This window comes from Nelumbo nucifera, chromosome 5 (assembly GCF_055504915.1).
Source record: "Nelumbo nucifera cultivar China Antique chromosome 5, China Antique-T2T, whole genome shotgun sequence".
In the NCBI taxonomy this organism is placed as follows: domain Eukaryota; kingdom Viridiplantae; phylum Streptophyta; class Magnoliopsida; order Proteales; family Nelumbonaceae; genus Nelumbo; species Nelumbo nucifera.
Genome location: NC_142653.1, coordinates 28,830,912 through 28,842,275, shown reverse-complemented (window position 1 = coordinate 28,842,275; position 11,364 = coordinate 28,830,912). Strand labels below are relative to the sequence as shown.

At 39.5% G+C, this 11,364-nt stretch overlaps 1 protein-coding gene across 1 annotated transcript; it reads left to right on the top strand.

The window, feature by feature from the left end:
* The first annotated feature begins 4,930 nt into the window (after nt 1–4,930).
* Nucleotides 4,931–6,633, top strand: LOC104600126 (uncharacterized). Its single transcript, XM_010262968.3, has one exon. The coding sequence runs from the start codon at nt 5,407–5,409 to the stop codon at nt 6,364–6,366; it is 960 nt and encodes a 319-aa protein (XP_010261270.1). The 5' UTR covers nt 4,931–5,406; the 3' UTR covers nt 6,367–6,633.
* The last annotated feature ends 4,731 nt before the right edge of the window (nt 6,634–11,364 follow it).

Here is an 11,364-nt window from a genome sequence, read left to right as displayed (position 1 = left end):
TTCTCCTTCGGTTCCTTTTGATAGTGATGTTCCTGAGAAGGTTTGGAAAGGAAGAAATGTAACTTATGATTATTTGAAAGTTTTTTGCTGCAGGACATTTGTGCATGTTCCTAGAGATGAGAGATCCAAACTTGACAGTAGAACGAAGCAATGTATCTTTCTTGGGTATGGTCATGAGGAATTTGGGTATAGGTTTTGGGATCCAGTCAACAAGAAACTCATCAGAAGCAGAGATGCAGTGTTCATCGAGGATCAAACTATTGTAGATTTTGAAAAGTCAGATGAGCCAAAGTCTACATATCATGAACTACTTGACCCAGGTATGGTTGGTTCACCAGCTGCAAATACTGGAATTAGAAGAGATGTACAAGAAGATCAAGATGAAAATACTCCTCTAGTGGATAATGAGTCAGTAAATGAAGAAGAGCAAGCAGATGAACAGAATAATTCAGAACCACCAGAAAAGCCTTAGTTGAGAAGATCCACTAGAGTGCGTCAACCTTCAGTAAGATACTCCCCTACTGAGTATGTAATGATTACAGATGGGGGAGAACCAGAGAATTATCAGGAGATTTTGTCTCATGAGAAGAAACAAGAATGGTTAAAAGCCATGCAAGATGAGATGAAATCCTTACATGAGAACCATACTTATGATCTGGTAAAACTTCCAAAGGGTAAGAGGGCCTTGAAGAATAAATGGGTTTTCAGATTGAAGAGTGAAGAAAATTGCTCACAACCACGGTACAAGGCAAGATTGGTTGTGAAGGGATTTAATCAGATAAAGGGTGTTGATTTTGAAGAAATTTTCTCACCTGTTGTGAAGATGTCGTCTATCAGAGTTGTTTTGGGATTGGTTGCTAGCTTAAACTTGGAAATTGAACAACTTGATGTGAAGACCACCTTTCTTCATGGTAATTTAGAGGAGGAGATTTACATGAAGCAACCTGAAGGCTTTGTGAGACAAGGTAAAGAAGATATTGTTTGCAGGTTGAGAAAGAGCTTATATGGACTCAAACAGGCACCCAGACAGTGGTACAGAAAGTTTGACTCCTTTATGGAAGCTAATGGGTATAGTAAGACTACTTCTGATCACTGTGTGTTTGTAAAGAAATTCTCTGATGATGATTTTGTTATTCTCCTGCTTTATGTGGATGATATGTTGATTGTTAGCCATGATGCTGCTAAAATCAACAAGTTGAAGAAAGAACTCAGTAAAGCTTTTGCTATGAAGGATTTGGGTCCAACTAAACAGATCCTTGGCATGAAAATCATTCGTGACAGGAAGAATAAGAAGCTTTGGTTATTCCAAGAAAATTACATTGAGAAGGTTTTAGAGAGATTCAACATGAGCAAAGCAAAACCGATTGTATCTCCACTTGCAGGTCATTTCAAGCTTAGCTCCAAGCAATGTCCTACAAGTGAGAAAGAGAAGGAAGAAATGAAGAATGTGCCTTATGCATCCATAGTTGACAGTTCGATGTATGCTATGGTATGTACAAGGTCAGATATAGATCATGTTGTTGGTGTTGTTAGTCGCTTTCTCTCTAATCCAGGATAAGAACATTGGGCAGCTATGAAATGGATTCTCAGATATCTCAGAGGTACTTCTAGAGTTTGCTTGTGCTTTGGAAGTAACAAGCCAGTGCTAGATGGTTATACAAATGCAGACATGGCTGGTGACATTGGCTTTAGAAAGTCTACATCAGGGTTCTTGATTACCTTTGCAGGGGGAGCTGTTTCGTGGCAATCAAAACTGCAAAAGTGTGTTGCTTTGTCTACTACTGAGACTGAGTATATTGCTATTATTGAGAGTTGTAAAGAAGTATTGTGGATGAAGAAGTTCCTACAAGAGTTGGGCCATAAGCAAGAAAAAATTTCTCTATACTGTGACAACTAGAGTGCAATCCACCTCAGTAAAAACTCTACTTTCCACTCACGTTTTAAGCATATAGATGTGAGGTATCATTGGATTCGAGATGTGCTGGAGATGAAGTTGCTACAACTTGAGAAAGTTCACACTGATAATAATGGCTCAGATATGATGACCAAGACTTTATCAAAGGAAAAGCTTGTTGTTTGCAGGATGGCCGCTGGCATGGGGTTGCCACCCTCCACGTGAGAAGTGAGGGGGGAGATTGTTGGTTGGGCTCCCTTCCCACGTGGAGGGCCCACTATATAAAAAAAAGGGCAGAAGTCGAAGAGGCTCATAACTGTCTTTGCATTAGCAAAGACAGTTCTGAGCAAATAAAAACTTGCTCGGCAAGTTGAGGGGAGAAGGAACGGTTCGGTGAAGTCTTCCACCGAAAACAAAACAGAGTACAGAGAGAAAAATAGAGAGAGAGAGAGAGGGAGGGGAAAGGAGAAGTGAGTTTTTGTGGGCTTTCATGGGCTAAGAACATAGAATTTGCGTGGCATCCCTTTCTGCAATCACCTTGAGATTTTAGTATGCAGTTGATAGCGTCTCAAGCTGCACATCTACTGGTTTGATTTGCTATTCCTCTTCTCTATTATCATTTTGGAGAGATTTATTTTTGTCTCTGAGTTATTTGGTGATATGTGATGAAATCCACCTTTGGGTGAGTAGTTGATGCTGATAGCCTCTAGATTTAATGCTAGAGAAGAACTTTGCTGTATCCCATTAATTTTTAGTGGAAGTTTTTGAGTGGCTAGTTGCCTGTGGTTTTTTCCTTCATTTTGGAGGGTTTTCCACGTTAAAATCTTGTGTCTTTATTTGTGGATTGTGTTTTTGTTATTACATATATTTTCTATTTGGTTGATATTGTTTGGCTTGCATGCTCATTTAATTGCACAAAGAGGGAAAGAGAATTATTTTGCTTCAGTTCAGATATATTTTGCTATTTGGCTATTGTGAGATATCATGTTTTTCCCAACAGAAGAAACAGTGGAAATAGGCTTTTGTATGGATGTGGAGGCAGAGAACTTGATTTGCCACCCACTCCCTTCTTTTCAAAACTCCATTTGAAGACCATAGATCGTCAATTCCTCTTATAAATCAAATAATTTTTTTTTTCAGTTTCATATCAATCAATTTCTATCTGAATCAAAGCTTGGCCATGAATTCTAAATCCTTGTACCAAACCCTAAGCCCATTTGAGAGAGAGAGAAACAGAGAATGTTGTAGTTGTAGAGAGAAGAGAGAGAAAATGTTCTTTGTTGCATGTTGCAGAAATGAAACTTACCTCAAGCCTTGAACGGCACAGCTTACCCTTATATCTGAAATTTTGAATCCTGAATAACCTCTCTAATATTTCGAACCCTAAGAAGTTCACTCTAACTCCCTAACAGCCTAATGGATATCCTCGACCCAACCCATCCTAACTCTTTTCCCCTTGACCCTAATGAATCACTTGACCCCACATTGGCCCATTGTTCAAATGGGTGGATTGGGGTCAAGATTGCCCATCCTAGCTTCTACCATGGTCGTAAGAGATGTAAGCTCCAATTTCTTACATATATATAATAGGGCTCATCAAACCAAAGTTAATTGAAAAAGTCTAATTGAACGGGCTCTCTCATTTGGTATGTTACCCTTTTTTTTTTTTTTGGGGGGGGGGGGGGGTCTCACAATTGTGATGCTGCACTACTCAACCATATCCTCCTCAATGCATGGTGTCTAAAACATATTTTAGTGGATTTAATTAAATGGCTAACAATCCTAATTAAATCTTGTTCAACAGTAATCGTTCCTCCCCCAGTTTCAGACGCTTCTGAGGGTTATATTTTTCATTTTAGTTTTAAATCTGGTAAGGCGGAGCCTTCTATGATCAGAGGGAGGAATCTGTTGAAGGCTGCGAAAGAGTCGAAAGACCATAAACAATTTCTGAACTCAAATGATGCCTCTCATCAGAGGGAGGAATCTCTCGCCATACTCTTTATCCTCCCAACAAAAAAGAGCAACTAACCTTTCGGAGCCCACACTCTGTCTTCTACGATCCATTCCCAGTTAATTCTTCTCTCTCTGACATGTATTCAATTTCAGGCATTTAGAAAACAGCAGTCACTATGAAATATGATGCTACTTTTCTATGTTTTATATATAATATTATAGCTTTAGGTAACTTTAGGGCTGCAATTGCTGCTTGCTAGGCCCCGTCTGGGTTCCAATCTTTTCTTAAAGCATAAAATAAAGGAAAAGCATACCCATAAATCAAACCCCTTTTTTCGTCATTCCTTAGTATGGCAGGCGTCCTCCTGATTCATCAGGTCAGCATGTAAAAAGCCTATTTCCCCCACCCAACATCTAAAATATCAGAGTGAAGAGATCCCGGTAACCAAGAAACAAGAGACCCTTGAAAAGGCATTACTGCTCTGACCACCGTGGATTTCACAATCCCCATTACTTGGACGGTGTCGATGCAAAGTGTAAACAACAAAAAATGCGTACTTGCTCTTCTTCATCTCATCATTTTTCTCACTGGGCCGGTTGGTATTATTCTTCATGTGCAGAGGCAATGAGATTAAATTAAGCCCTTAGCTCTATCTCTCTTAAATTATATAAAATCATAAATAATGAAGCCTGCAGGAGACCCTCTTCGCAGAAGGACCCCAACATCAACAACAAAGCTACCTTCCTCCTTCCCATGCTCTCAATTGCATTGCCACCCTCTTTCATTATGGCTTCCTTTGCTTTATTAATCAAATTCTCATTGAGCTTTTTCCTCAGACGATATGGACTTCTCCCTTTTCACCAATCTTCCTTAAATGCTACTATCGTGCATGATCTTTGCTGTTCGTTAGATATACATATAATTTAATTATTAGGGGGGCAGTTGCTTTAAAATTGAGTAATCGAAGGATTTCACAAGTAGGGAGTATGATTGGATCACGAAACAATGCTCGTGGGATTTGGTTGCTTTTCTTTTATTTTATTTGGTTGGCAAGCCAAAAGGAAAAGGTGAAGCCTAGAAAGAAAGCTCTCCCGTGACACTCTCTCCAAAGGCAGAAAAAGAAAGCAAATAACATCTTTCAAAGGGGTAAATCTCAAAAGAGCTCTTATGCCGTGGATTATGGGTGAAAAGTGGGTAATCTCATTCAAGGCAACAACCATACAGCTAGCCACAACCCAACACTGCTTGTTCTTTCGACTCTAATAACTATCCATATATATATATATATATATCCACCCCCAATTACATCAAACACTAAGCCTCACATCTGAAGTAGATCTAAGGGTTGATGGTTGTTGCCAATGTACGTACCTTCGCTTGCCCAAGTGCTCTTTGCTCTATTGCTCATTAATATAAAAAGTAAAAAAAGAAAAGTAAAAGGGTAGAAAAGCTGTCAATTTAATTTCTCCTTCCTTTTATAAACAAAGAAAAACATACTCCAAGATCCAAAGCATACACACCAGCAAATACAAGAAGAGGAAGAAGAAGAAGAAGAAGAATGAAAGGAAGAGAAAATAAAACAGCTCCTCCGGCTGACCTCTTAGTCTGCTTCCCTTCTCGAGCCCATCTAACCCTCATGCCCAAGCCCATTTGCAGTCCTGCACGGCCCACTGAATCTTCCAAGCGCCGCCACCACCACCACCACCACCTCACCAGGTCTAACAGAGGTGGTCAGGCAAGCCCCCTCTTGTGGGCCAAAAACAAACAGCAGGCTGGCACGGAGATCGCAGAACCTACATCCCCCAAAGTCACCTGCGCCGGACAGATCAAAGTCAGGCCCAAGTCGAGTTCCAAGAACTGGCAGTCAGTCATGGAAGAGATCGAGAGGCTCCACAACAGTAGAAAACAGAAGAAGAAACCCACTTGGTTAGAGACACTTGGATTCAAGAAAGACATAATGCAATTCTTGACTTGTTTACGGAGCCTTCGATTTGATTTGCGGTGCTTTGGTTCCTTTCATGGGTCTGATGTCACTTCTGACGAGGAAGAAGATGAAGAAGAGGAGGAAGAAGATCAAGAAAACCAGGTAAGCACGCAGAGAAGTGATGGTAGTGGTGCTTCAAGAACCATCTTTTCCAAGTGGTTTATGGTATTACAAGAAAATCAGAACAATACGTTCAGTAAAGAAGAGAAATGCGGAGAAGAACGAGACCTGTCTTGTGACGAAGGATCAGTGGCCGCTCCTTCTGCTCCTCCTCCCAATGCTCTCTTGCTCATGCGTTGTAGGTCAGCACCCGCAAAAGGTTGGCTAGAGGCCAAACAACGAGAGCAAGAAGAAGAACAAGATACAGTAAAGAAAGAAAATTTGGCGTTAGAAGAAGAGAGGAAGAAAGAGAGCTTGGTATTGATGAGCTACGCTCCTGATTTCTTCAAGATATCTCCTGATATTGCCAAGGAGACTTGGGTTGTTGGTAGGATGAGAGATCCATTATCGAGGAGTCGAAGTTGGAAAAGATAATCGTGATTATCATGGTGAATAAATTCCTTTTCTTTAAATTGCATTTTATTTTATTTTATTTTTTTAAATGTTGATGTTAGTTGTTTTTTTTCCTCTGTCCTTTTCCTTTTTCGGAACATGTTCATCTCTCCGTCGAGAACCCAACAGCAGCTTCTAGCTAGTTAATTCGACGTACATATATATATATATGTACAGATTTTCTTTTCTTTATGGAATTGTATTTGTTGAAGCTGGATTTCGAGAAGATTATTGATAGAATTATCGAAATGATTATAGTTTTGTACGGATACGTTGAAATCGCTGATATGCATGTGTTTGGGCTTCCTAAACCAGACTGCTTGCAGTTGCAGGCTTCCCCCTCTTTGATTTGGCTATACACACAACGTAAGAGATAAACATCTCAGCGGAACTCAACAAATCCTTCGGGGTATGACCCCTGTTGCTCCATTATTCCTTACATCTTTTCTCACTATTTCAATCCATATTCATTTTGACTGAACTTAGGGCTACATGAAATCATGAATCCTGTTCCTTTGAAGTTTGAACAGAGATAGTTCATTCTCTCCACAACTTTGCGAATTATATGACCAGGACTACTGGCTTAAATTTTGCAACTAATATAATATGTATCACTGTTGACAAGGCAGAACCCCACCGAAGGAAATTTCACTTGAACAAATTTTCCATTGGTTGAAGTTGAACTATAATGTGGCGGGGTATATGACTATTTGGTAATCACCAAATGTGGTGAGCAGCAGTAGACCCACACTCAAATCAGTCAATCAATCAACATTCAAACAGAGCCTTGTCCCACCTTTATTGGGCTTTGGCCGTGCAATCCCCCGTCCAAACCAATCCATCCTACTCTTTTGGTGGGCACATCTCCGGCGTGGGCCGAACACACCCAGTTCACCCGTTGACATATATAACCAAACATAGGTGATAGGTTCGGTGTCTCAGTCATTTTTGAGTTCTAAATCGAAACTAAGGCTCTGTTTGAATAGACTTTTATAAAATATTTTTAAATTTTTAAAAGTATAAAAAATACGAAAAGTACGATTTAGTGTGTTTGTATTGTATATTTTGTGTTTTTGCTTTTATATTTCTTTTTATATTTTGTGCTTTTGGCGAAATAGTATTTTCATTTTCATGCGAACGGGTGGTCATGTGTGACCACCTTCCAATACAACTCTTAACCCGACCTCCATTTGGCACTACTGGAGTTACACCACCGTCATCGGCCACCAAATCACCGAAAACCGTCACCAGAAGTATGGACGAATGTACTTTTTACCAAATAAGAAATGGTTCTTTTCTTCCGAAAAATACTTTGTAAATTTTTTTTTACTCAAACGGTTTTCAAAACAAAAACACTAAATTAAAAACATTTTTTTTTTGTACTTTATACTTTAATACTGTTAAAAACATAAAAATAGAAGTCTACCCAAACAGCGCTTAAAATTGGCAAACAAATGAGTGATGAGCTCTTTGGCGTTCGGATCAATCCATTTTTCAATTTGTTAATTTGGTTGTAGTAATTACGTTACGTGACGAGGCAACAGCATGAGTATGTGGGTAAAATGTAGACACCGATCCATGCCCCGGCCGTAGGCCCTATGGGTCTCTGGACGTTGACGAAGGACAGCTGTTGGACAAACAATGTTTCCACTCGCCCCTAGGGCCCATTGATGCTCAAAAAGAGATGCTTGACCCATATGTTATGCATATGCTTAGACAAGGACAACCCATCTTCGTCTTCCTCCATAAATTTATACCTTAGTATATATATATATGTGCTTGCACCCAATCTGCAGACCTGGCTAATAGATGGCTACGACATTTTCCATGTAATCAATCAATGGCTACGACATTTTCCATTTTAATTTTAAACCAAATAGACAAATCATCATGTCCACAACTACCTTGAAGGAAGAAAAAGATAAGGGCAAAAATCGATCCCTTTGGTTAATTTTAGGGGCAGTTCCAGGTGGGAATAAACCCCTTGATTCTGTTTGGTGCTTCAAAATAAAACCGTGGGCTTTCAAAATAGATAGATAAATAAATGAATAAAATAAAAACGTGGGCTGGGCCTGAGTTTCATTTTTATGGGCACTTCTTTATTGTCCCAGTCTCCCAGTCCTTCGGGTTCTGTAATTAGACTATGTTTGGAAGGAGCAGGAATATAATTATATAAAATTAATGTAAAATCTTGTATTTTATATGTATTTGCACAGTATGTATTTGTATTTATTCTATTTCCAAACAATTTTACAAAAATGCAAATATAAATATATTCAGCTTAATTCCATGCGAAACAGTCAGTTATGCAAAAGCTTAATTCCGTGTGGGCTTCTTTTACATATTACTATATTAGAGTATGGTTATGGGCTTGATGGCATGGCAGGTCGTAATGACTAATTACAGGGATAGGGGCGGCCATGAGTCGAGTTCTTTATGAGTTATTTGAGTTCGGTTCGATTCGGTTTTAACCAAATTTCAAATCAAATTCAAATCTAATTTATAGACTTATTTATTAATGGAATTGAATTCAAGTCTAATAAAATTCAGCTCATGAAACAAGGCTGAATAGCTATATATTATAATAATAATAATAAAATAAAACCGTCAATTTATCGAAAAGGGATATTGATTACCTAGGTCATAAGATGGAACACAATTGTCCGGCACCTTAACCTACGCGTCTGTCTCCTGGGGGAAAGTTCCCGCAGGCCAGCTATAAATAAGAGCCTAGCTAAGACGATGATGCCACCTTAAAATATTGTAGGTACGTAAAAGAAGAGGGGTTTTTGCCCACAACGGTTGGAATTATGCCTAGCCTAACACTTGTTCTCATCTCTTCTAGAACTAGAAATGTCGCTCCACCAGAGTTACCACTTAACAGTGGCTCTTGTAGTGAAGGTCCTGGTCTTTCCCCTTGGCCGGCCGGCCAGTGGCCACGAGACCTACCTACGAGCTATTTACATGAAACACGAGCTGGGTTGACTCATCGGGTTAAGGTCAACCCTAGTCCAACCTATGATCAAGAATTTTAAATTAAATCTAGGGCTTTTATCTCCAATCCTAGGCACAGAAAATTTTGTGGCACATATACGTCTCATAAAATACCCTTGAATTGATTCAAACAAAATTTTAAAACAGATATCTGAATTTTTAGAGTGCTTATTGAATATGTTCACAATGGTGTGCCTACTGAATCTGCTCTCCTGTACAAAGAAAGCTTACGCTTGCATGCGGACTAGAGTTACGGGTTTAGCCTTGCGCAGTTGTGCATTCTGCTTCAAAGATTACCATTAATGGAAGTTTAAACTCAAATCGTAATTAAACTTTGCCAATGTTTAAAACTTGTGAAAATTCTGATTGAAAATTATAACTCGACTAGCTAGTGTAAGAGGTAGATGCCGAAAGTACGGTGGTAGGTGGGGAATAAAGGATTTTTGAAAATTTGAAGAGCATGGTGGTGATGTTGAAAACAGGGTTAGCATTGTTGATTGGGAAAATAAATAAAATATTGAGATTAAAGGTAAGGTCAGTCCTGAAAATGAGATCGGTAGGGGTGGCAAATTTCCCCATCCCGACGGGTACCCGGGCTCCCCGGCCCGATAGGGCCAGGGATGGGAGGTACCTTAGCAGGATTGGGGTCGGGGATGGGGACGAAGATGGGGAATGAAATCCCCGCCCCGACCCATTCCCGATTAATATTATATTATATTATATTATATTATATATAAGTATAATAATTATTAATTTATTTATAAAATAGTAAAAACTAAAAGTCTAAAACGTAATTCGAAGAAATCAAGAAAAGTTGAAAAGTTGGAAAACCCTTAACCCTCGACTAAACCAGTTTCCAGTCCTCATTCTTTTGTCTTCGATAGAGAAGACTCAAGAGAGGCGACTGAACCACAAAACTAGTAAACCCTAGTTTCGTCTTCGTTGCCGATTCGTTGACTGCCGACCACCAACCTCCGTCGTTGACTGTTGCCACTGCCCACTTGCCTGCCGGACATCGAACAAAGGAGAGGCCAGAGAACTGAGGAAGAGACTTCGTCTTCGTCGCCGATTCGTAGACCGCCGACCTTCATCATCGTCACCGACCGTTGTCACCATCGCTGTCACCCTTCGGACTCTCTCTCTCATCAGTCATCATCGACATAAACTCTCCCAAGTCCCAACGGTCCTCTCTCTCTCTCTCTCTCTCTCTCTCTCTTAGTTTCGGGGATTCGGGTCTCCGACCAGGAATTCATCCCCGTCGAAGTCGGGGATGGAGGGGGGATTCCTTTCCCTGTCGGGGATCGGGGACGGGGAAGGGGGTGATTTGGGGGTCGGGGTTGGGGATGGAGAATGTACTCCCTACCCTGAACCCGCCCTGTTGTCATTCCTAGAGATCGGATGTGCTCTCAGCATGTCTCATACTGACCTCACAACATGTTTCAGTTGTGCACCTAGAACATCTCCGTAATTGTAAATTTTTATTCATGGGAGTTGTTTCCTCTGAAATGTTCTGAGGCACACTCTATGACGAGCACATCCGAACTCCTTGAAAATAAGAGTTGGGGTTTTATTTTAAAAATCAAAGGAAAAAATTGCTACATTCACAACATACATATGTAGCATCTACATCTATATATTAAAATGGAATATGCCAAACTAACACTTTCTTGCCTTTTGATTTACTCTCAAAGCCACTCTTTTTTTGCTTTCTTCTCAAAGGCACCTATCTTTTTTCTGTTTTTTTTTTTATTTTTTAATTTTAAAATTGAACAAAATAACTCAAGTAATCAATCGCCTTTAAGATATTTAACACTCATCATTAACACATTATTATCTCTCTCTCTCTCTCTCTCCCTCCTAACTCATGCCACTAATATATATATTGCATTAAGCCGTAATTATCAGTAAAGATTAATTATATTGAAATTGAGATATTTAATTATATATTATTTCACTAAATAATATATTTTTATTTAAAATTATAAT